The sequence below is a fragment of the Ziziphus jujuba genome, chromosome 9 (assembly GCF_031755915.1).
Source record: "Ziziphus jujuba cultivar Dongzao chromosome 9, ASM3175591v1".
Classification (NCBI taxonomy): Eukaryota; Viridiplantae; Streptophyta; class Magnoliopsida; order Rosales; family Rhamnaceae; genus Ziziphus; species Ziziphus jujuba.
Window position 1 is genome coordinate 3,313,132 of NC_083387.1, and position 25,005 is coordinate 3,338,136.

A 25,005-nucleotide genomic window follows, 5' to 3' on the forward strand; every position below is an offset into this window, starting at 1 on the left:
CGCGTAGAACCACTAAAAACGAAAGGGAATTTAGGAAGTTCGGGTTCTAAAGACGTTTATTCAATGCACTATTGGTGTGACTTTGCGGTAATTTGCGTTTTTCCAACTCCCAGACAAAAATAAAATAAAAATAAAAGAAATAAAACGAGTGGTAAAAGCACAATACGAAATATATTCAATTTTACTTGACACGAATTATTTTGAAGGCACGCAAACGTCAATTGAGACGGGGCACAATACAATTTGCAAGCCAACAAAAATGTTACTATTCCAAGAACTGTTCATCCAAATTCGACGGAATCATAGCTGTCCACGACTTTGACATCTACAACTAAAAACAAAAAATCTACTGCTTTTTAACAATTCGGTGTTTAACCAGAGAGAGAAGAGAAAGGGAGGGCTGATAAGAGGTACAGATACATGAGTAGCGACAGGCTCAGCTATCAGCAGCTCTGAAAACGGTTAGCAGAGCAAGGAAGAGGTTGACAACATCCAAATACAAGGAGATAGAGGCCCAAATGTATTCGTCGTAAGAATAGCGTTTGATCAAGTTATCGGTGTCGTATATGATGTATCCACAGAATATTATTGATGCCAAACACCCATATACCATCAAGGAGGTTCTACCCAGCGGAAACAGAATCTACAACCACATACATACACAATTGGTATTAGACCCAACGGTTAGAAACCCCAAACGTACAAATAAACAAGATCATTCAAACAACTCAATGAAAATGTTAAAGGGGCAACGAACATATTTGCACCTGAATCATCGAAAAAACAATGAGAACAAGCACAGCTCCAAAAAGGAAAGGTCCAAGGAAGTTGAAATCATGGCCTCTCTTTGCAGCCCAAAATGTGTATAAAGTTAGGCTCACTACCACCACAGCAGTCAGGATTACAGCCTCCAATATTACTTTCCCTGTCACCCATTGATCGAATAAGTTTCAAACTGTTAAATACTAAAAAAATTGTATACCATCATCTGATTAATCTTAACAAATTGGAAATTCCTCGATAAATTGCCACGACATTTCGAAGATAAAGTGTATTTCGGAATTATTAAATGCAGGACTCAAATCACCGATTTCTCGAAACCGCATTACATTCGTCGAATTCCTCTTTCTATCGCTAGTTTAGCATTTTGTCGAACAATTTGCAATGTACGGAGATAGACTTGAATCAAAAGAAAAGAACAAGAAATTAGAACATCAATCTTACCGCTGGTGTATGCACAGGTCAATCCAATCGCAAATGCAAGAGTGATTGTGAAAATCCCAAGAAGAAAGTAGTTAACCGGATGCCTCTGGTGATAGTAGTACAACGGGCATAGAACTGCAAAAACAAGAATACCAACACGCAAAAATTCCAAAGAATCAATCCCACCGCAATAAAATTAGCGAAAAGACAAAAAAAAAAAAAAAAAAGGAACAGAAAGAAATTCAAAAAACAATTTTACATACTGATGAAGGGGGTGATAATCAAGACGATGTAGAGAGCTAAGCCAGTAGTAGTGGTAGAAAAGAAGTGCGCAATCGGACGAACGGAGACGACGGTGGTGGCGACGGCTATGGTGGCGAGCAATTGTAGCGATAAGATGGAATATATTTTCCGAATGAAAGCCCAACGGAGTTCCGGACTCTCGAGCATCATCGGGTACAGCGGCCTGGCGCCGCTCTCCACGTCAGACTTGCCGTACTGCCGCGACCACATGTTTGGCTTGGAGGAAAATCAAAACAAGAATATGAACCACCGTAATTTATCAGTTTTTTTCAGAGAGAGAGAGAGAGAGATTCTTAAGAGGTAAAGTGAGGGAAACGGACGAGAATATTAGGGGTGTGTAAAAGGCGGTTTGAGGGAGTTGGGGAAGAAGGAATGAGGGAGTGGTGTATAAAGAGCTGTTATTGGAGAAATGAGATACTTCGCGATTAATCGCGTATACTTTTTGGACAGAGGCGGTTGAGAGTAAAGTGGACACGTGGAACGTGAGGAAAGTTTCTGGACTTGTCCCTTGGCGTTGCCTTTGTTACGAAGTTAAGTAACGGTGGATGGATGATTACCATATGGGCATATCCTAAACGAAAATGCTATTTCAAAAAAGCATATAACTTTTCCAGGCTGGTTATTGCCCACCTTTTTTCTATTTTCTACACAGATTTCCCATACTGAAATAAGATTAACTTATTCACCAAAAATAAATAAATAGGACTAATTTACTCGCATCATCAATGTTTTAAATTGATATATGAGCATTGAGTTTTTTTTTTTTTTTTTTTTTACATTTTAAATTATATAAATTATAAAATAATTTTTGTATTTCAAAATTAAAATTAAACTAATCTTAAGTTGGAAGTGAAGATTAAAAATATATTTTATACATCAACCTTTTTTTTTTTTGATTTCACATCAACCTTTCTGTTTGTCCTTATAATTAAGGAAACAAATCAAGAGATATACACATGATCAAGAAAACAAATCAAATGATCAATTTTTGAGGTATGAATCGAACAATTATACAATAAATTCTTTGAATATAGAGACGAGAATCAAACAATAGAGACAAGAATCGAACAATTAAATCACTATGATATAGACTTTTTGACCTTTCTTTTGCATCTTCTACAGTTGCTACTATAACTATATTTTGCCTCTTGTAAGCTCTATAAAATAGAACCTGTTTATAAAATTAGCAATCAAGAATCTAAACCAGTGGTGGCCAAAATAAAATCCTTAAATAACATCGAAAATATGATTTTTATGTGGGCAGTACAGCAGCAAAACTTCTTGCTTTCTTAAATAAATATTCGAATTCCAATTTTCCATTCTTAATGTGTAAAAAAAAAAAAAAAAAAAGGAAAATGTTAAGTCATCCTTCTATTCCATCCTTTATTTTATTTTATTTTATTTTTAAATTTCTTCATTTGCTTCTTCCATCTATAATTCAAACTCTCAAAAATCAATTATTTTTGAAAATTTATTATATGTGCTATCATATTCTAAAAAATTAAAGACATAAATAATTTCACCCATCGTATTTGATCGAAGTGTGCATTGCATAATGTATTTGTTAGTACTTATTTATAGAGTATTATTTTCAATGAAAATATAAATTGTGAAAAACAACATGCCATATAAATATTTAATTTAAACAATTGTTTTCCAATAATAATATATAGATAATATAAATATTTGTTTTAAACAATTGCTCTTCTATAATAATGTTAAGTTAAAAGTTTAACGTAGCCTTTTTGTACAATATCCTTTTTATACAATATTGTTGGAGAGCAACTTTTTAATTAACTTTATAATTACATCATCTAGATTTCAATATATAATTTTTATTTTACATATACTATAGTTCACATTTCCAATGGAAAATGCTTTAATACCAAAAATGTTGAAGCTTGGGGTTTCGAATAATTCAAGCCTCTCCTTTGAGATATCATTATTTAACTGATTTGGAAGTCATGTTCGCACGCTTTACCCAAAAAAGTACATGAAGAGGGGATACATCTCGGGGATCATCTCAAAGTAACCAATTTAAGGTATTGTGTACATGAATAAATTAATCTCTTTTAGCTGACTCAAAAATATATGATTACCTTGGAAACTTCTCTTTTATTCACGAAAAAAAAAAGAAAAGAAAAGAAAAGAAAACATTATTTAAGAAAAAAGAAGTAGAATATATTTTGTAGGATAAACTAATAACTAGTATATGCATCATAAACAAATTAACAAGTATAACACATTCTCAAGAATAGATATCCAAGCTTGTTTGCAAAATGTTAATTCCGACAAACTGGAAGTTCTTTTTTTTTTTTTTTTTTCATTTTTTTGGTTCAATAATAACTAAAAGTTTTATGCTGTATTTAATTTAGAAAGATTGAACATGGCATTGTTGTGGAAAGTCAATGGCGGCTATGGTCAAATGTTTACCGTTATCGCCTTTATCCACTGAGTTAAACCGCTATTAAAAAGGAAGATCTTCTATATTTTGGCTCTTCATCTTGGTTTCACAAACTGCAGAATAGAAAGCGATTCCAAGATGGCTATTAATGGGACCAAGTTTTGCTATTGATAGGTTTGATGAGATTATAAGTTGTTAGCTCAGTCCTTTACTAGTATTTTATTTATTTATTTATTTTTTTCTGTTCACTCACTGTGCTAATAATTGTGTGGCACATGAGACCGCAAAATCCGCTTTAGGGTGTACTGATCCTGTCATTTGGAGTGGGGAGGGTCCGAGATGGTAATTCTCCTTCAAGCTGACATGCCCTCTGAAGGTTGAACATGGTAATCTGGTAAATGGTTGGATATAATTTCAAGTTAATCTGGTAATCTGAGGCTTGTAGTTTGGGCTTGAAGACCGAACCAGCAACGAACTACCAAACCAAACTTTGAGCCCATGGGCATTGGCATTGATTTAACCAACCTCGCTACCTCTGTATTATTGTCCTTTTGCATGCCAAACAAATAATTTGGTCATCTTCATTTATCTTTTTTTTATTTTTTTTATTTTTTTATTTTTTTTTTAAATTTTAGATTTTTAATTTTTTTAAAATTTTTTATATTTCTTTTACCCTTTTCTATTTTTTTGGGTAAAATTCTATCTTTTTATATTTCTCTTTCTTTCTCTGTCTCTCTCCCTCTTTCTGTATGGATGCTCTCAGTACTTACTCTACTGAAAGAAACCATCCAACCATCATATTTATCATATTTATAGGTTGAGATATCATCTTAGAAAATTCCACACCGTAATAATGCATGACACAGGAATTTGGTACGATCTCAATAATACCAGCCGAGACATCTTTTTTATTAAAAAAATAATAAAAAGAATGTCCAACATAAAAAAAAAGCGACTTTTGATTGACTATATATATCTTCCTTCTTTTTGCTAAGGACTATACATAAGTATATATTTTCAGGAATTTTATTGTATGTGTTTAAAAATGATGATTTTTTTTTTAAATTTATTATTTTTGTATATAGTATTGATAATAATTTTTTAAAAAATTATCATTTTATATTTTTTAAAAATGTCCGAACATTCACGTGATAGAAGGTCTCCATCTTCCTTCCTTGAATGTGTTGGCCAACTTCTGATTATTTCAGGGACCATTGTCCTTTCGATAAGAACACGTCGCGGCCTATTTATATCAATGAATTGAAAGCCAATGGTAACCCCCACTCGAAGGCATTTAGCGTTTCAACCATACCAGGAGCTTCATCGATCTCCAATTCCTCGACTATTACTGAAAAGAAAAGAGACCCTTACGTCTGAGAGAGTGAGCAAGATAGAAAAGAGCTAGCCATGGCACTTTTGGAAGCTAAGCCAGCCTCTTCCACTACTACTACCTCTGTTTTTGATGTAGGAAATTTCAAGATTACCTGCTTCACAGTTGAAACTACATCAAACACTTCTTCTTCTTCATCTACTACTGGTACTGGTATTGGTACTAGTACTTCACCACCCAAGCCCCTGTTCATCGTCACACCAACCATAAAAGGCACTTACCCTATTCTCTTGTTTCTTCATGGATTTTATCTCAGAAACACCTTCTATTCTCAGCTCCTCCAACATATTTCGTCCCATGGATACATACTTGTTGCTCCTCAGGTATGCTTAGTTAATTGCTCTGGCTCGAAATCACTGTCTACTACTTATTTAACGTATTTTTATTTATTTATTTATTCATACAAACCCCGCATATTAAATAATCTTATTCTACTGGCCGCTAGGCGGTTTGAATAAGAAATATTTCATATTTCCTTCTGTTTTTACTTTGCTTACTCTTTCTCTTTGGCCGTCTCTCTGAATATATATTATTAACGATGTGATTTTTGGGGTTTTATTAATGCAGTTGTACGAGCTCTATAAATTGCCTACAAGTGGGACTGAAGAAATCGACACTGCGACAAAAGTCACGGAGTGGTTGTTGGATCCGCAAGGACTCCAGCCCCTGCTTCCAGAGAACGTGGAAGCAAATCTGAAAGCATTGGCCCTGGTAGGCCACAGCAGAGGAGGGAAGGCAGCATTTTCACTGGCGATCAACGACAACGCCCAACAAACTTCTGCACGCAAATACTCGGTGCTGGTTGGCATAGACCCAGTAGCAGGGCTCGGAAAATGCTGCCAAACGGAACCCAAAATCCTCACCTACGAACCTCAATCTTTCAACATTTCGATTCCAATTACGGTGATAGGCACCGGCTTGGGCCCCGAGAAGGCGAACTTGGTGTTCCCTCCTTGTGCTCCAGAGGGTGTGAACCATAAGGAGTTCTTCAACGAGTGCAAACCTCCTTGTGGGTATTTCGTGACCAAGGATTATGGTCATATGGACGTGTTGGATGATGATCCTTCGGGATTCATAGGGAAATTGTCCGGGTGTCTGTGTAAGAATGGGAAAGGGTCTAGGGACCCGATGAGGAGGACCGTCGGTGGGATTGTCGTTGCTTTTATCAGGGCTTATTTGCAGGGTGACAAGGTGGATCTGATAGCCATTGTTGATGACCCTGATCTTGCTCCTGCCAAGCTTGACCCGGTGGAGTTCATTAAAGCATAGTAAAAAAAAAAAGAAAAAAAGAAAAAAAGAAAAAAAGAAAAAAAAGAAGAAGATATAATGGAGTTGTTTGTGTAATTTGGGGAATTAAGGGATGTATTTAATGAATGAAATGTAACATCTCTTCTTCTTCTTATTGTTATCATCTCTATGCATGTATGCACTGAATTTGAAACAGAGTGAAAATTATTAAGAAGGCAAATAAAAAAAAGGCTATGTATTATGAGTACATTTTATGTAACGAAATTGTTCCAAGTGATACATCTATATTCTCTCTGTTTTTACATGAGTTTTTTCTTTGTAGGGATTGGTCATGCTCTTCTTGATGGAAGACTAATATTCAACATTATAAATACCCTCTTATTAATCATATTTCAAATACCAAATTAAGAACTATCACCCAAGATAAAAATCTATAAACTGAGAAAATTGATCAAATTCTGTTACTTCCTGTTAATACCTAAAAAAGGCTTGAAAAGAGGATCATTTATAGCATGAATGTTTAAAATATTTAAAACGATGGAATCCTAAACTAGTCATAATCATAGTCGATATGTTGATAAAGGAGGGGGGATGCACTATCACTGTGTACTCGCATTTCACACATGGTTAATCAATTGATGCTCTGCTTTACATCTTTCAAAACAACTATACGTATGCATTGAATTTGAAACAAATCGAAATTATTCAAAAGAAAAATAATAAAAAAAATTGCTACATATTATGTGTAGATTTTATGCAACGATATTATTCTATGTGATACATGCACATCTATATTCTCTCTGTTTTTCCATGAGTTTTTTCTTTATTGGGATTGGCCATACTTTTCTTGATGGAAGATTAATATTCAACACTATAAATACCCTCTTATTAATCATATTTTCAAATACCAACCAAGAACTGTCACCTAAGATAAAAATCTATATATTGATGTGTTTGACCAAATTTTGTTAATTCCTATTAATTCCTAAAAAGGGGCTTGAAAAAGAGGATAATATATAGCATGAATGTTTAAACATAATGGTAAATTGTTGTAATTGATTAAAAAAAAAAAAAAAAAGCATAGTCAATGTGTTGATAAAGGAGAAGGGGGATGCACTATAACTGTGTACTAGCGTTTTACACATGAGGATTAATAATTGCTCTGCTTTACATCTTTCATGATATCAATATTAACGGTGACCAAATTCCATAACGACGTACGGAGTAAGGAGAAGCCTCATATTAATATCTTGTGGGGCGAGCAAAGGCAATGAAATTAATTATGGAAGTAGAACCGACTAACCACAACTGAGCACATATTTGGCTAAGGGACTATACAGTCACATATTTAAACTACATGTTTGCTGACCGCTTCCACCATGCCTTGTTCGAGAATATTTGGCTGGATGTATTGTAACCGAGGACACGGTACAAGGGACCCAATCTGCAGCTCGGTGTTCTTTGTAATTATGAATTTGAATTTTCATTGTTATTATTATTATTATTATATTTTAAGATTTGGCAGTAATTTTAGGTCGTCAATCATTAATAAAATTAATTGTTGTACATATGTTATCCTTGAATCCAGATTTGTCCCCTTTTTTATCCAACTAGTGATATATATAATGTCACAATATTAAAAAAATAATAATTAATAAAAAAACAAATAAAACAAGCAGATAGAAAATAACTGTGTTTTAGATGAGGGGATCAAATTATGTGGTCGGACATAAAAAATGGAATAGAAAAATCGCCATCCATTAACCTTAGATTGCTTTAAGATCTGGTTCTTTCATTGAGTGGCTGATCTTCTGTGGAAATGATCTTTTCAAAGTCTAATAATTTGTGAATATGCCTTATACAGAAAACAATAGAAATATATGTCACAGTAGGCAATATTTTCATTAAAAAATAAAAACAAAAATAAAAACAAAAAAATTAAACAATAACCCATATTTGGTCATGCACTAAAAAGTTGTTTTATAGTTTGAAAAAGGGTTAATTGCATTCTTATAGCTTTGATTTTTAGGTTTTTAACTTTTCAATTAGGGAATTTAAATTTAAAATTTTTAATTTGTTACAATTGAGATTTTTGAATTTTGATTATTGGGGCTTAATATCCATCTCACTTGATAAATATGAAACTATATTAAATTTCGAATTTGAAAGTATTAACGTGTAAAATTTTAAAACTAATCTTAAAAATCTGTATTTTCAATATCTTTTAATTTTAAATTTGATATAGTTAATACCAATCTGAATTAAGTAACATGCACCAAATATATATTTTTGAAATAAATAGTTCTAAAGTGCATTTAAAAAAATGGTTTTAATACTTTATATTTCAGTACTTTTTAATTTGAAAATTTATATACTTTAATATTAATCATGTGTCACGATCATTAAATCATATAGAACACCAAAGTTGCAAAATTTCTAAATTGCAATAAATTGAATATCAAAATTGTAATAAATTAAATAACTGAAGATCAAAATGCTGGGTTGGGAAGTTGAAGTTGAGAGACTAAAATGCAAAAGTAAAATTCTAGAACACCAAAATGCAATTAATCCTTTTAAAAATAAAACCTTTTTTTTTTTTGGTTCCAATTCTATAAACAAATTAAACTTTGTTAATAATTCAAAATATGTATAACTAGGGACGACGGTACATAATATATCTTTGTGTTTCTAAACCAGAATATATATTTTTAGCAAATACATGATCAAACAAATCAGTGCTTAATTTTCTTATTTTTAAATTTTATACACAATATATATGTCGGACTTGGATAAATATGTATATATATATATATATATATATTGCACCCGTGCATGGAAGTTGTATGATAACTATTAGTTATATTCCATTTTTTTGGTAAGGATAAAATATTAGTTATAATAAATATTGGCATGAATTTTTAAATGATATAATGTCAAATTTCTGGTGAGAATTATGCCGTGCATTTCGATTATTATCTTTTTATATGAATTTTCTTAATTTTAACACTTATAACTTACGTGAACATGATTTTCCTTTTCTTTTTAAAAAATCTACATTAAATGTTAATTACTACTGAATTACTTTAATTCGAAAAAGAAGAAGATAAAAACTGTCTTTTTACTTTTTGAGGGTGTTACATTGAAGTGTCTCATGACTAGATTTGAAATAAGTAAATAGGACCAACTTGTACGTGGTCCATAATTTACCCCTAGAAAATGAAATGTATGTGGTCCATATGGTAATCAAGTAAGTAGGACAAAATTAAATTATTAAAAGTTGTATGTATTTGTAGAACCAAACAACCTATTATTTTGAAGCGGAAAAAAACCATTATTTCCACGAGTTGTTTTTTTTTGTTTTTTTGGTGATACCCATTATTTCCACGAGTATTCTATTTGCAACAACTATATGAGGGCCTTGTGGTTCCATCCAAGTTTCGAGTTTTAACTTTTTCGATTATTAAAACAAAATATCTATATATAGATATTTTAAATATTCGACTATATTCTCTTCTATTATTATTATTATTTTATTTGAACTCTATACTCGTCTACTTATGATAAGTTAAGATGATTCATATTTTTTTGGAGGCAAATACAATTATCTCTCTAGATTATTACAAATTTTGTACTTTACCTTATAAACTATAAAGAAGTGTCATATTGTTTCATATACTATTATTTTTTGTCATTTTAATTCAATTATACATTTTTAACAAATGAAATTTATTAATTAATCATACACATCTAATGTAACTTTATTTGAAAATTGTTTTATTTTATTTTTAATTGGTATGTGTGTCTTATTTTGTTATATTGATTGGACAAAATTGAAGACTTGGACTAAAATGGCAAAATGGAGAAAAGAAAAAAAAAGGTCAAAGGACGTGACACTTTTTGAAGTTTAAGGATAAAATGCAAAACATAAAATAATTAAGAATGCCAATGTATTTAATCATATTTTTTATTAGTATTTAATCATATTTTTTATTAGCAACCTAGCAAAAATAATTTGTCTACAATATATATCAAATTATCCATCCTCCAATGTCTATATATATCTTGTTTATCAAAAAATGTCTATATATATCCTGTGCATGGCAAATTACTATCTAGTTCCCATATGCTTTTTTATTAATTATATATATATATATATATATATAAAGAAAGTTCCCATATGCTTTTTTATTTTTAGACAATTATCATTCCGCATTTGCTGCTTCCTTACCTGCTTCCCAGATTCCTTTTAACTTACCATTTTTTCACTTTCACGAGCATATATTTTATAAATCAACAACAGCTGGTCAAAAAGAGATTAGACCTCCAATTTCAATTACGTGTAAAGTGGATATTGCATGGGGTCACTAGTTTTCTTCCTAAAGAAAAAAGAAAAAGGACTCCCAGCCCAAAATTTTTAATTTAATTAAAAGAAGTACATATATTCCATTAAAAAAATTATAATATCCCTGACACCTAAAGGTAAACAACTTCTTTCATTCTTTGACCACAAAAAAAAAGAAAAAAAAAAAAGAAAAAAATCTTTTTCATCCAACACTAGAATTAAACACTCACACCATTACTCATATATATGTTTATTTTTTTTTAGCTCCATATATACATGTAAATTTTAATTGTGAAACCAAAACATAACAACTCAAGGAAAAAAAAAAAAAAAAAAGAGAAAACCAAATATATATTATAATAAAATTGAAAAACTCTACAATATTTCGTACAATATCCAACTTTTTTTATAATAATTAAATGTTGGATAAATAGAAACTATAATTTCAAATAATAAATAAGAGAATGTAGACATTGCTATTAAAATGGTTGCTTGAAATAGTCTCCGGTATGGATTTGTCTATCAAAATATAATGCTCCATTTTTTTGGCCTAGATCAGGTAGGTTAGGAAAGTAAACCTAACTCTTAATTCTACTACTCTATAAAGTACTGCTTATTCTATTAGTCAAGCGTGGAGAGCAAGGTAGTAATATTTGCTAGATGAAAGACCGTGATTATTGAAGGGCTTAGAAGCCCGGTAGGTGGCTGTTCCCCTTGGACATGCAATATTTAACTTTAAACCAGGGAGATGACGTAACTCATTATGTATAAGTAAAGGACTAAACTAACAAAAACAGACAAATAGATCGGGTAAACAAGATAAATTAACATAATACATTACGGATTTTGGTTTTAACTATTAGAAACACATAAATATGATGATTAACTCAAAAAAAAAAAAAAAAAAAAAAAGAACACACACACACACAGAGAAGAACCACGGGATTCAAAAGCAAAAGATAGAGAGACAAATCCAAAACTAATTTTTATTTCACATCACCTTTCTTTTTCTTTTCCAGTACATACTTATAACTAAAAGAAGTTAAAGCAAGATAAAAAAAAAAAAGGGAATCTAGAGTGATGGTGCAGTGTTTATGACGCTAGATTTACAAGAAGAGATTGAAGAAGAAGTTCCTTAATGATGATGATGACGACGATGATGATATATATATACATATATATATAAGGGTTCACACAGAGCAGAGAGATCTGGTAAATTAGGTAATTAAGAATTTTTAGGGTTGAACCATGGGGAGCAGTTCGACTACGAGGGAGGACAAAGGTCTGTTCAGAGTGGCCATGGAAGGAGATTGGGAAGAAGTTGTGAAAATTTACGAGAAATATCCAGATGCTCGCAGGGCCAAGATCACAAGATCAGGAGCCACAGCGTTGCATGTAGCAGTTACCGAAGGGAAAGTCGAGATTGTTGAAAAACTGATAAAAGTCATAATTTCTCAAGACGACAAGGAAGTACTCAGAGCTCAAAACGAGGGAGGATATACTGTTCTCCATCTGGCAGCGTCAGTGGGGAATGCGGAAATGTGCAAAATTATCACTGATGCCGATTCTTCGATGATCGCAATTCGTACCAAGAGCAAAGAGACGCCACTCTTCAGTGCCGCTCTACATGGAAAGAATGAGGTCTTCTGCTTTCTAGACTCTATCAGTACCTGCTCTGAATCTCATCGTCAACACCGACTTTCTTATGGTAGGAGAGAGGACGGCAACACTGTGCTGCATTCAGCAATCGACGGGGAGTACTTTGGTCAGCACATATAGATATATATATATATATATATACTTTTAAAATTTTACTATAAAATATTTGCACGCATATATTTTAAACATGTGCTTGTGTAACTATATGTAATTTGTTGCGTTCTACATGGACGATGTACCCCAGTGCAAGCTAGGTGACAAACACCCTGCTACATTTGATAGGGCATGTGTTGTCCAGCATAGGCTGGCTATGTCATCCAGTAGAAAATTACGCCTATACATGTTTATATAGGTGTTATATGTTGGGCAACAGATTCATCTCACCAATATTAATGGATGCAAAAGGAAATTTTGGTTTTTGCATGATGCATAATTGGTGGGATGTGTATTGCCTAATAGAATAAAATTATATATATATATATATATAGATATAAATCTTTTGCTGTGAATAATATATAATTTCTAAAATATATAACCTGTTAACGACACTATTTTATATATTTGCAGATTTGGCGTATCGCATAATTGACTTGTACGAAGACTTTGTTAATTATGTCAATGACGAAGGATTTACGCCTCTCCATCTTTTGGCCACCAAGTCTTCTGCATTCAAAAGTGGTATCAACTTTGGACGATTTAAGACATTCATTTATGAATGTAAGTGTGTATATATATATATATATATATTGATATGTATATATAATATATAGTTAGACTTAGATGATAATATCTTTAATTTTTTATATGAGGATAAATGAATTGGATCATCTAGAACGGTTTGTTTATATCAAATTTATTTTTTCACGATTCTATATAATTGAGTTCAATTATTATTATTATTATTTTAAATCTGAGGATATCCATATTTGAACAACATTATAATTATAAATATACATATCTATATATATATATATATATATTAATGTTATTGTCACCATAGCTGATCTATTTGGCTTGCTAATCTCTCTCTCTCTCTCTCTCTCTCTATATATATATATGTATGTATATATATATATACGCATTGGTATTTGGAAGGTATATATGTGGAAGAAACACCACCACATCTCGGATCAACGGATAAAAAGAATTTCGTTCAAAACGGTATGCATATTTTTCATTTTAATTAAAATAACGCCGTCGTTTATATATTATCTAATTAGGAGTAAGGATGACAGCATGATACTCAAATAATTAATAAATTAAATTAAATTAACAATATTGAAAACGAAGACATACTAAAGATCAAATCAAAGTACTTGCGATATTACCAAAATTAAGATATTAATTTTGATCAATTAGTCGTTCAATTTCTATAAAAATTTATATGTGGTAAATTGTCCTAATTAATGAAGCTATATGTTTTTCTGTTTTCAGTGCAAACCAATAGAAATGAACAAGACAGAACAACAAGTACTGATCTAGAGAACCCCACACTACCGAGCAAAAGACTTACTCATGGCGATGATCATATATTTCCGGCTAACTATGTCATTTGCGTAGAGTATCTCAAGCTTGTATGCAAGATAATGCTATTATTAGTATGTGGACAGGGTATGGAATACAATTACAATCAATACCATACTGCATTAAAAATGTTACACAACTTAATAAATTACTCATTATTAATTCCTAGATAGCTAGCTAGCTGATTTCTTTAATTTTGTGTTCAATTAATTACATCATTTAATGGTGATAGCATGGATGATGTCGTTCCTAAACGAGATAAGAGATCTGAAAAAGAAGCACATATGGTCTGCTAAAATAATGGATAAACTATTGTATCATACTTCAATATACGACAAACTAGAAGGTGGAACAGACAGGGGGAATCTAGAATATGACTCGGGTGAGATTAAACCAGGCAGGAATAGTCCAGAACAAGGTAATGATATATATAAATTAGCTAGTATATATTTAATTAGATTAATTAATGTTGGAATGTGTTAGTAATAATATTGTGCAGAGGCAGAGGAGGAATCGTCAGCATCAGCCAAAAACAAAAAGAAAGATAAAGGGTCCGAAGAGGAGAAGTGGAAGAAAGACCCTGAAATGACAAATGAAACAGTCCTGCTAACAGCAGCCAGATATGGTGTAACAGAGATAGTAGAGAGAATTCTAGATAAATTTCCAACGGCAATCCAGGATACGGACATTGCAAAGAAGAATATACTGATTTTGACTGTTGAAAACAGACAGCCCAGTGTATATAATCTGTTGAGAAATAAAAAAATGCTGAGTGAGGGCATCATAAGAAAAGTAGATCATGAACACAATAGTGTATTACATGTCGCAGCTATCTACGATAAAGATATGAAGCCCTGGCCCATTCCTGGAATTGCTCTCCAAATGCAGTGGGAAATCAAATGGTTTGAGGTATTTACGTATCAATTTTTCTATGGTAATGGATGTTCGATATTTAAGTCAGGAAATATATTACCTAATGTCTATCTATAAATTAAAAACTTATAAATATCCGTATCAAAGAGAAATTAAATTATATATAATTATATAGTCCCTTTTGAACGTGCATGTTTGTGAAAGCATTCATAAGAACACCTATGTTTGTAAAATACATAATATATTTTTCACATTAATTTTTGCACATAAAGAGAAACAGGCAGATTGATTACAAATTAATATTGTTACGACATGCAGTTTGTGAAAGACTCCATGCCAAAAGGCATCTTTGTTCGACGAAACCTTAAGGGCAAGACACCAGATGAAGTTTTCACTGAAACCCACCAGACCCTCATAAAAGAAAGCAGTAAGTGGCTGATAAAAACATCAGAATCTTGCTCCGTCGTCGCTGCCTTAATCGCCGGTGTTGCTTTCGCCACTTCCGCCTCCGTCCCAGGAGGAAACAATGAAGAAACTGGCAAACCATACTTTGCAACAAATCCGGCATTTCAAATGTTCGCTATGACATCGCTCATCGCCCTATGCTTCTCGGTCACTTCTTTGGTCATGTTCATGACCATCATTACCTCTCGCTTCCAAGAAAATGATTTTGCAAGAGACCTGCCGTGTAAGCTTTTAATGGGCTTAACATCCCTCTTCGTCGCCATAGGCTGTATGCTGGTTTCATTTTGTGCAGGACATTTCTTGGTGCTTGAAAATAATCTCAAATTTGCTTCGTTTCCGGTATATGCTATGACATGTTTGCCTGTATCTATATTCGCTGCAGCCCAGTTTCCACTCTATGTTGATCTTCTGCAGTCTACCATAAAGAATCCGTTTAAACATCGGCATCGATACAAATTCACTAAGACTGAGACTTAGTTTAGCATAAAATTAATGGGGCTTTTTTTTCCCCCCCCTAGCTAGTTAGTACAGGATGAGCATATTAATTTTCTGAATCATTGCCTATCGGCTTTTTGTTCTGTCATGTATGAGGGTTTTTTTTTTTTTTTTTTTTTTTTTTTTTTTTTTTTTTTTTTTTTTTTCCCCTTAGTAGTTTGATTTTACAGTGTGTTAATAAATCCAAGTTAAAGTCATTTGGTTATGGCATTGGCATCCCATTTCTTCATGTTGTTGAACACTTGTACCAAATAATATTATTATAATTATTGAAGTTTACACGTTTGAAAAGAATTTAACTATTTGTCGCGATAATTATTGTGACTCATATTCAGATGACAAGTTTAAAAAAATCAAATTTATTAAGGTAATTAATTAAATTGCTAAATAGCCTATGAATTCTACTTTTAATCGATCACAAGTTGTAAAAAAAAACATTTTTTCTTATAAAATGATATTTTTCTTAAATTTTAAATCATAAAATAAAATAAAATATAGGGAAGGAGTCCTTTTATAAAAAAATTCATTTGGATTATTACGATTATTGATTTTTCTTTTTCCTTTCATATTAAAGTTATAAATTTAAATTCGAATTATTACTTGTGAAAACGGTGGCTTTTATCACGTAGACTATTTGCACATTAACATCTTTTTTGCTTCTAATAAAGTTATACTCAAAATAAAAATTATATTAACACATAAATTAGTTTTATCATTTAAATTAACAAAAACAATTTTGTAAGTTATAACACCCCCCCCCCCCCCCCAAAAAAAAAAAAAAAAAAAAAAAAAAAGACACGAAAATTTTGTAACTCCTTTTTTATCTTCCACTTTTCCAATTATATATATAACAGTGGCGTAGCCCTTTAAGGCCTGGATGGCCATTGCCCTTCTAAGCTTTTTAATTTTTATAAAAATAGGTAAAATATTTTTTAGATAATTAAGAAAAAAAAATCTCTTAAGTATATATTTGCGCGCCCACACACTATTAACTTATCTATATACATTGTAATATAAGACATTATCTATTTTTTTGATAAAGTCATTATCTAAATTAGACTTAATTAATTTAATTATTAGATAATTGTGTAATTATATATTAAGTGATTACTGATAACTTTCAAGAAGTGATTAGTGATAATTGTTCATTGATATATTTATTACTCAATATTAGTTTCCCAAAAAAAAATTATAGCTACTTATTGAATTTAGTTAATATTTATAGGAATTTCTGCTATTTTTTTCTTAAAGGAAAAAAAAATTGGTATTCTATTGTAAAATAAAATTAACAACTTTTTAATGTTGGTAAATATTTAAATTAATAAAAATAATGCTATATAATAAAAAACGATACCCCAAAAATTACTTTTTTGGCTCCGCCCCTGTATATATATATATATATATATATATAGAACTTACTTTTATAGTTTGGAAACCAAAACCAAAATAACCTAGAGATAGTTAGTGTCCTATTGTTACATATCGCGCATGGAAAATTAATTCTTTCTCTCCCTTGCCAAAGAATAATTATCCCCAAGCACTTTTTCTACGTTCTCTTTTTTGGTTAGTACTTTTTCTACACATTCACAAACACACAATTTTCTCTTTATTTTGGTAAAATATATTAATTAATTAGATTATTGAGTAAAGATGCAGATATTGAAGGAACTTTATGAATGAAAGCGATAGATTAATCGACAAGTAAATAAAAAGAGAACTAGCAACTTCCATTCTCAGTTACCTAAAGCAAATATTATGTCGCTATTTTGAAAGAAAAGAGAAAATTCCTCTGTTCTCTCTTTATAAAAGTGAATCCTGCTTTGGGAAAGGAGACAAAACAAAAACAAGAAATACTTAAAATTCTCGTGGAATCTCTAAAAAGAGATGCACAACCAACAAATTAAATCAAATTGTTATGAAACAAATTTGAAGCTTAAAATCCAATCTTCTTAAATATATTATGTATAAGTGCAACCATGGGTTGGTTTTTTGAGTACTTGGATTCAAATTTGATGAACGAGTAGTAAGAATATACACACAACATTCTTTAGGTTTCCCTTTTATTTTCTTGGTTCTTTAGAAATTCTCTGTTTTTCAACTATGAGACAATTGGACTGTACGATATTTGTAATACAAATTAATTATTGACTTGCATATCATTTCGTCCTATAAATTTAGCATGATTTGACTAGATGTAAACCTTAAACTATCTAAATCTGGGAGTGAATTTGCCTCTTCCAAAGTCAACATTTCAGGCTTTGTTAATGTTTCTTTTATATGGGTGATTCTTTGTGAATGAATGAAATCTAAAACTACAAAACAGAGTCTCTAGTACATATATATATAGATATATATGTTGTAATTAGTGATTTGTTATCAGTAATAAACTGGATGAGTTTAATAGGTAATTCATATATAAAAGTATGAGTTGTTGTTGGAGTATGTTATAATGTCATATATATTTTAATATTACAAATTAAAAAAAGAAAAAAAGTAATTAAACATTCTATATGCATGCTCAGACTACATGTACAGGTGGGGCATATAGATTCTAGCGTGCTTTCAAAACCTTACTTTTTAAGGCAAATTTAGGATGACGCAAATTGTCCTGCAGGCCATTCCTAAAAAGTGAAAGAGAATAAAATCATGACTACTTTAAATGACGCTTAATTAACACGAAAATGTAAGACTGTTTCTGCCGTTGGAATAAATAGGTATTATATATATATATATATATATGATATGTACGACTAATGGAGGAAGATACTATAGAAACAATATTGGGGTAGTTTTTGAATATTATTTTAGATTCATGGCTCTTTCAATGCCTAGAATTGAGAGCGAAGATTTTAATAATTTGTTTAATATGACAATGAGAGGTAAATGGGAAGAAGTAGTGAAAATATACGAGAGAGATCCAAGCGCTCACAAGGTGAGGGTTACAAAAACAGGTGGGACAGCATTGCATGTGGCGGTGACGGAAGATAAAGAAGAGATCGTTTCAAAACTTGTGGAAGTTATTTCGAAATATGACAAAGAAGCTCTTAAAGTTCCAAACCACAGTGGCTACACTCCTCTTCACCATGCAGCTTCAAACGGGAGTAGAACCATGTGTAAGTGCATCGCCGAGGCTTATCCTTCGCTGGTCGACGCTCGAACGAAAAACACAGAGACACCTCTGTTCATTGCAGCTCTACATGGAAAGAGGGGTGCCTTCTTCTACCTCCATTCCATATGCTCGCCCAACTCCGACCTTCGTTATTCTTATACCAGGAGACCGCAAGATGGTACCACTATTCTGCATGCTGCAATAGATCGGGAGTACTTTCGTGAGCAATTTAAATTAATTTCCTTCTATAATAATAATAATAATAATAATAATAATAATAATAATTATATAATTAAGCATAAGATTTGTTTAATACGATTTACATGTTTGCTTGCAATTTATTCAATGTTCACAGATTTGGCATACCAAATAATTTACTTATATGAGGATCTTGTTGATTCTGTGAATGAGAACGGATTAACGCCACTCCATATTTTGGCCACTAAATCATCCGCCTACAAAAGTGGTAGTAACGCTGGATTATGGAAGAGACTCATTTATGAATGTAAGAATACCAGATAGATATATAGCCATGTATATGTGTAATTTTTTTCTTTTGGTGGCATTATCATTGTGATTATAATTATCAGATATAGCTATTCACTGTTCATCTATATGCTTGGCTTTAAAATTGGAAGGTATTATTGTGAAGAAGCTGAAAGCAGATCCATCAAATCCCCAATCCCACGAATCCGAGGACAGAGAGATTAATATCGTTGAAAAATGTAAGCAAGTTATGAATCTTTAATTCTAGTTAAGAAAGACCTATGTATCTTCTTGAACAATATATGAAACCTCTCTCTCTCCCTTCTTCTAGAATAATTATTTTGCACAGAAATAAATTTTCCAGCGGGATGATCAGCTTGATATATATAGCATATATACATATATATATATATATATTGTTAGATTTTTATGGATCTAAATATACATAATAAATTCCATAGACCATAAATTACTAACCTCCAAACGCAGCCATTGATAAATTAGATCTTTAATCCTGCAAAATAGAAAACAATGTAAAGTAGTGCCTATGGACACACTACTCTCCAACCACTCTCAGATCTCTGAAAACCCTAATATCAAAATACCGTATGGCATATGTTTGTTTGCTTGCCCTAAACCTTTAAATAGTCTCTGCAAGTCAGACTTATCCATTAATTTTGACACACATAAAATAATAATAATTTGATAATATAATTATACTAGAAAAAATATGGATAAGTCATTGGGCTTATAAAGAGAGTTGGTCCTCCAGTCCAATGGGCCAACTAGAGTTTTATAGAGAGTGTGTGACCAAAGACCCTACTACAAAATAATAAAATAAACCAGTCCCATTAATGGCATAAATAGACCCTGTAAGTGAGTAATTGATTATGCCAAGTCCACAAATATTAATTTAATTCAACATATATATGAGAGTGAATTGTTATTAATTTTAGCTAAATTTAAGTTTTTTTTTTTCTTCTTTTTGAAAAAAAATGAGTGGAGGTTTTTACCATGCCTGATGGACCCCAGAACGTGGAGCGAACTTCTATTACTTCCAAAAGTACAAACTCTCAACTCACAATGTTCATGTGGGATCTCTTAGCCAAATAAAAAATTAAAAAAAAAAAAAATTTCATGTGGGATCCATTTCGTTGTGTTTTCGAAGATTTTGTACTTCTAGGAGTATAAACTACTTTGTTGACAGCCATTTCAGTTGTGCTAAGATAATGTATTTAAGCCTATCAGATTTTAATAAGTCAAATTTATTCATATCCCAAATCTGTTTTGTATACGTGATCTATTGTGACACAAAACGAAGCTAATTAACTAAAATGTTAGTGTTTTCATCAGCGAATGAACAAGAAGGAAGCTCCGCAACTGATGTAGAGAACCCGGCCAGGAAAGACCATACAGGTTAGCCAACTCTCTTAATTAGTGTCAAAATAATTAAGGGGGTTATTGGAACCAAAAACGTACACTTCATTATTTAAGCATATAAACTGGGGTAATTTACAATTAGTTAATATTTATATATATATAATCTACAGGGTCCCAATCAACAACTCCTAGCGCTGAACGGAATCGCATATCTCAGGCTGACTATGGCAACTTCTTGCTGGGATTCTTGCTGATCATTCTTGGAATGGGTATGGATTTAAAATCTATTATTGTGTAATTAATTAATTAATTTCTACACATCTAGCTAATTAATTAAGATAAATTATTTTTCTCCATTAATTTATTTTTTTTTATTATTATTATATTTTATGTTGAAAGGATCAAAGAGGATAGTAAGATCCCTACAAGAGTTAAAGGAACTGAAAAAGAAGCATAAATGGTCATTTCAAGTCATGAATGAACTCTTCGATCGTTCTAAAATAATATACAAACACGTACATAGTGGAGCTGATAGAGGAGAACTACCACCCCTGCAGGAAGAGGAAAGCGACCTTATTGCAACAGGTAATTAAAATGATTTAATTACTAATTAACTAAAATGTATACATATATATGTGTGGCTTTATTGATAATTAGTATTATATTATGGACATATTGAACAGTTGGGATGGTGGATCAAGGCTTAAAAACCGAAAGCATCGTATTAATTGCGGCAAAAAACGGGGTGTCGGAGATAGTTGAGAGAATCTTGAATGAATATCCAGTGGCCATCCAAGATAGGAACGAAGAAAGGAAGAATATACTCGTACTGGCAGCTGAGAACAGGCAAGCCAGCGTATATAATCTGTTAATAAGTAAAGACATGCTGAGAGAGAGTATAATTAGGAAAGTGGATAGAAATCAGAATAGCGTATTGCATGTTGCTGCAGTCTATTCAAAAGATAAACCCTGGCCTATTCCTGGTGTTGCTTTTCAAATGCAGTGGGAAATTAAATGGTTTCAGGTAATACACACACACACACACACATATATATATATATATAGTCAGTTTTCTAATGGACAATGTCAAGCTGATTACATATAATTAGGCAACATATGCTGTCTGACATTGCTTAATAAATATTTTCTTATATATAAATATATTGTGGTTATTTTATCCAGATTTGTCAAACAAATATTTATTTACCATGTAATTCATCCAATTATTGGTAATAGAGCATCTTTCACTACCATATTACTAGTAATAGGATGCATAATGTATAAGAGAAAATTAATATATATACAATTTTGATACATTCTATCTTATTTTGAGTATGCAGTGATGTGGCATCTGCCATATACTTTGCTGGATATAACTCATGTGACAGCTTAGAATAAATTGGGTGACATCACCAAGTAAAATAATGTAGTTAAGTCATTTGGTGTCTGTATTTATATTTGGAATGTTGCAGTTTGTGAAAGCCTCTATACCACCTGGTATTTCTCTTCGCCCGAACAGCAAGAACGAAACCCCAGAAGAAGTTTTCTCAAGAACCCACGAGGATCTCGTCAACCAAGGCAGAGAGTGGCTGATAAAGACCTCGGAATCATGCTCCGTGGTGGCCGCCCTCATCGCCGGAGTTGGTTTCGCCACCTCGGCTGCCATCCCAGGAGGTACGCTGGGCGACACCGGCAAACCAGTCTTTGAAAATGCGGCGGCTTTCGATGTCTTCTCCATCTCGTCACTCATCGCCCTCTGCTTCTCAGTCACTGCCTTGGTCATGTTCCTGGCTATCCTCTCGTCGCGATTCCAGGAAAAAGATTTCGATAAAGACCTGCCGGGGAAGCTTTTGCTGGGTTTATCATCGCTTTTCGTGTCCATTGGGGCCATGCTGGTTTCTTTTTGTGCAGGCCACTTTTTGATGGTTGAAGACAAATTCAAATACGCTGCATTTCCTGTGTATGCCATAACATGCCTTCCCGCTTCTATTTTCGCCGCTGCACAGTTTCCACTCTACTTTGATCTTGTACAGTCTACTTTCAAGAATCCCTTTGATCATTTGCATCGATACAAATAAATTAATCAGGCACTGCTATCTAGCTCTTGGATGGAAGCACTTTTGTTTTCTTGTTTTTCTTTTTTCTTTTTGTTTTGTTTTGTCTTCTTTTTTTGTTTTTGGAACAGTTTGGTTTTGCAAAAAATTGCCACTTGGATAAGGATGTTTAAAACCTTACTCTTTTCTATTTATATATATAAATAAATTTGAATTTTTTTTTTGCTTTGTCGAAATATTATTACTCTATCTAATAAACATGTACTCATGATTGATATTTGTTTTTCCTCGAGCGATAATAATTAATAAATGTCTAAGCGATAATAAAAAGTGGTTGTTAGTAGTTAAAGCAATAACAATAAATAATGTCCTTGCATATAGTTTAGTGACAATTCTTTAGATTTTGGGTTCAAGTAAACCCCTTGATAAAATAATAAATAAATAAATGATAAACTATATTGCTTTTTACTAATTAAATCTGTTATTCATGAGCTCAATATAAGGAGAACAAAAAATATGCTACTTTCCACCAATCGAATTTACATGTTCGCATGTCTATTTGGTTAATTATTATTATGAATTTATTTTCCCATATGTTATTAGTTTTCAAGTGCATGCAAAACTATCAATGAAAATACCTAACCCAGTCCTTCACTATTTAGTTTGGTAGCTTAAACCAAAAATGATTGAGGATTAGAAACGGAAATAAAAAAAAAAAAAAGGTATCGTTTGCTCTCAGCCAAAAAAAAAAAAAAAAAAAAAAAAAAGGAAGTATCCCATGCGCTTTAATTTTTATTTTTTAACAATTATAGTTCCGCATTTGCTTGCTTGGCCTGCTCTTTACGGATTCCTTTGACTTATCATTATAAAAAAAGATTCTTTTGGTCTACTATTTTCACTTTTCCGTACATTTTTCTAATATTCACTTGTATGGGGTTGCTATTTTTGAGAAAATTTGATTTTTGGAATTATTTTTTTGGAAATCAATTTTCCCCCATTAATATTTAGTAATACAAATTTTAAGATTTTAAAAATAATTAAATCAAATTTATGTTACAAATAAATTAAGGATGAATTTGTAATTCTTAAAAAAATACATCCCACTAGCTTTCTAAAAACAAAGCCGGTCAAGAGTAGGCCTAGGGCCCCATAAAAGAGAGATCCCGTAAAAGAGGGTCCAAATTTGTTTTTTGCATAAAAGAAATAAATAAATATATATATATATATATTTTATTAAAAAAAATTCATATTAAAATTGCTATATATGACTTCATACATATATATTTTTTTAGGACTTTTCATTTAGTAATAAGATGGAATATTTTCCTTTTGTAAACATAAACGTTTTAACTTTTTAGAATTCAACATTAATTTTAATTCATTATTTTTAGTTTAATTGTTATTAATATTTTTTATTTCTGGAAAAGAGTATCATTCTACTATTAAATTCTCTTTATAAGAAAAAAGCAATAAAATTCTCTATTTCCTATATTTGTCTCATGCTTTAACCATAAAAGAATGAATCCATACTATTACCCGTTTCAAGAAAAAAAAAAAAAAAACCAATAACGCCAGCAAGAAGTTAGCCCAAGATAGGCTATTCCTTTCAGCGCTACAAGTTGTTGATTGGGACCCTGTACATGATACATATTAATATTAGCTAAATATAAATTACCCCAGTTTTATATATTACATGCTTAAATAATGAAGTGTTCGTTTTTGGTTTCCAATAACACCCTTAGCTCTGAGAGTAATTAAGAGAGTTGGATAACCTGTCTGGTCTTTGCTAACCGGGTTCTCTACATCAGTTGATGAGCTTCCCTCTTGTTCATTTCTTCTATTCACTGATGAAAACAGAACGTTTTTAACTAACTTAACGTTTTGTGGGACAACAGAGCACATACAAAATAGCTAGATCATTTGACCTATTAAATCTAATGGGCACAAATTCATCCCCTCAGAACAATTGAAATGGCGACGACCACTAGTGATAATCCCAATTCTGAAAAAAAAAAAAAAAATAGTTTATGCTCCAGAGATACAAAATTCCAAAACACAATGAAGTAGATT

General features: G+C 31.7%; 4 protein-coding genes across 5 annotated transcripts; 3 read left to right on the forward strand and 1 right to left on the reverse strand.

Annotated features, from left to right (window-relative positions):
• Positions 1-152: 152 nt before the first annotated feature.
• On the reverse strand, positions 153-1,914 carry LOC107426388 (protein LIFEGUARD 2). The gene is made up of 4 exons (XM_016036556.4): positions 1,467-1,914; positions 1,225-1,338; positions 768-925; positions 153-643 (listed from the first exon to the last, which is right to left on the reverse strand). Exons 1-4 carry the CDS (start codon positions 1,714-1,716, stop codon positions 437-439), a joined length of 729 nt encoding a protein of 242 aa, XP_015892042.2. The 5' UTR covers positions 1,717-1,914; the 3' UTR covers positions 153-436.
• A 3,252-nt stretch (positions 1,915-5,166) lies between these two features.
• On the forward strand, positions 5,167-6,835 carry LOC107426389 (chlorophyllase-1). Its single transcript, XM_016036557.4, has 2 exons — positions 5,167-5,623; positions 5,868-6,835. Exons 1-2 carry the CDS (start codon positions 5,318-5,320, stop codon positions 6,567-6,569), a joined length of 1,008 nt encoding a protein of 335 aa, XP_015892043.3. The 5' UTR covers positions 5,167-5,317; the 3' UTR covers positions 6,570-6,835.
• Positions 6,836-11,961: 5,126 nt separating this feature from the next.
• On the forward strand, positions 11,962-16,057 carry LOC112492817 (uncharacterized). The gene is made up of 7 exons (XM_048481440.2): positions 11,962-12,655; positions 13,117-13,266; positions 13,645-13,710; positions 13,984-14,160; positions 14,306-14,491; positions 14,573-14,982; positions 15,265-16,057. Exons 1-7 carry the CDS (start codon positions 12,139-12,141, stop codon positions 15,886-15,888), a joined length of 2,130 nt encoding a protein of 709 aa, XP_048337397.2. The 5' UTR covers positions 11,962-12,138; the 3' UTR covers positions 15,889-16,057.
• A 2,618-nt stretch (positions 16,058-18,675) lies between these two features.
• LOC107426391 (uncharacterized) lies at positions 18,676-23,094 on the forward strand. Of its 2 annotated transcripts, none has more exons than XM_016036559.4 (8): positions 18,676-19,235; positions 19,371-19,520; positions 19,654-19,740; positions 20,843-20,917; positions 21,052-21,150; positions 21,281-21,466; positions 21,565-21,905; positions 22,354-23,094. In XM_016036559.4, the coding sequence occupies exons 1-8, from the start codon at positions 18,719-18,721 to the stop codon at positions 22,957-22,959; spliced, it is 2,061 nt and encodes a 686-aa protein (XP_015892045.3). In that variant the 5' UTR covers positions 18,676-18,718; the 3' UTR covers positions 22,960-23,094. The 2 variants fall into 2 exon arrangements, with proteins under 2 accessions (XP_015892045.3, XP_015892046.3); XM_016036560.4 differs by having other exon boundaries at positions 20,855-20,917.
• Positions 23,095-25,005: the final 1,911 nt, after the last annotated feature.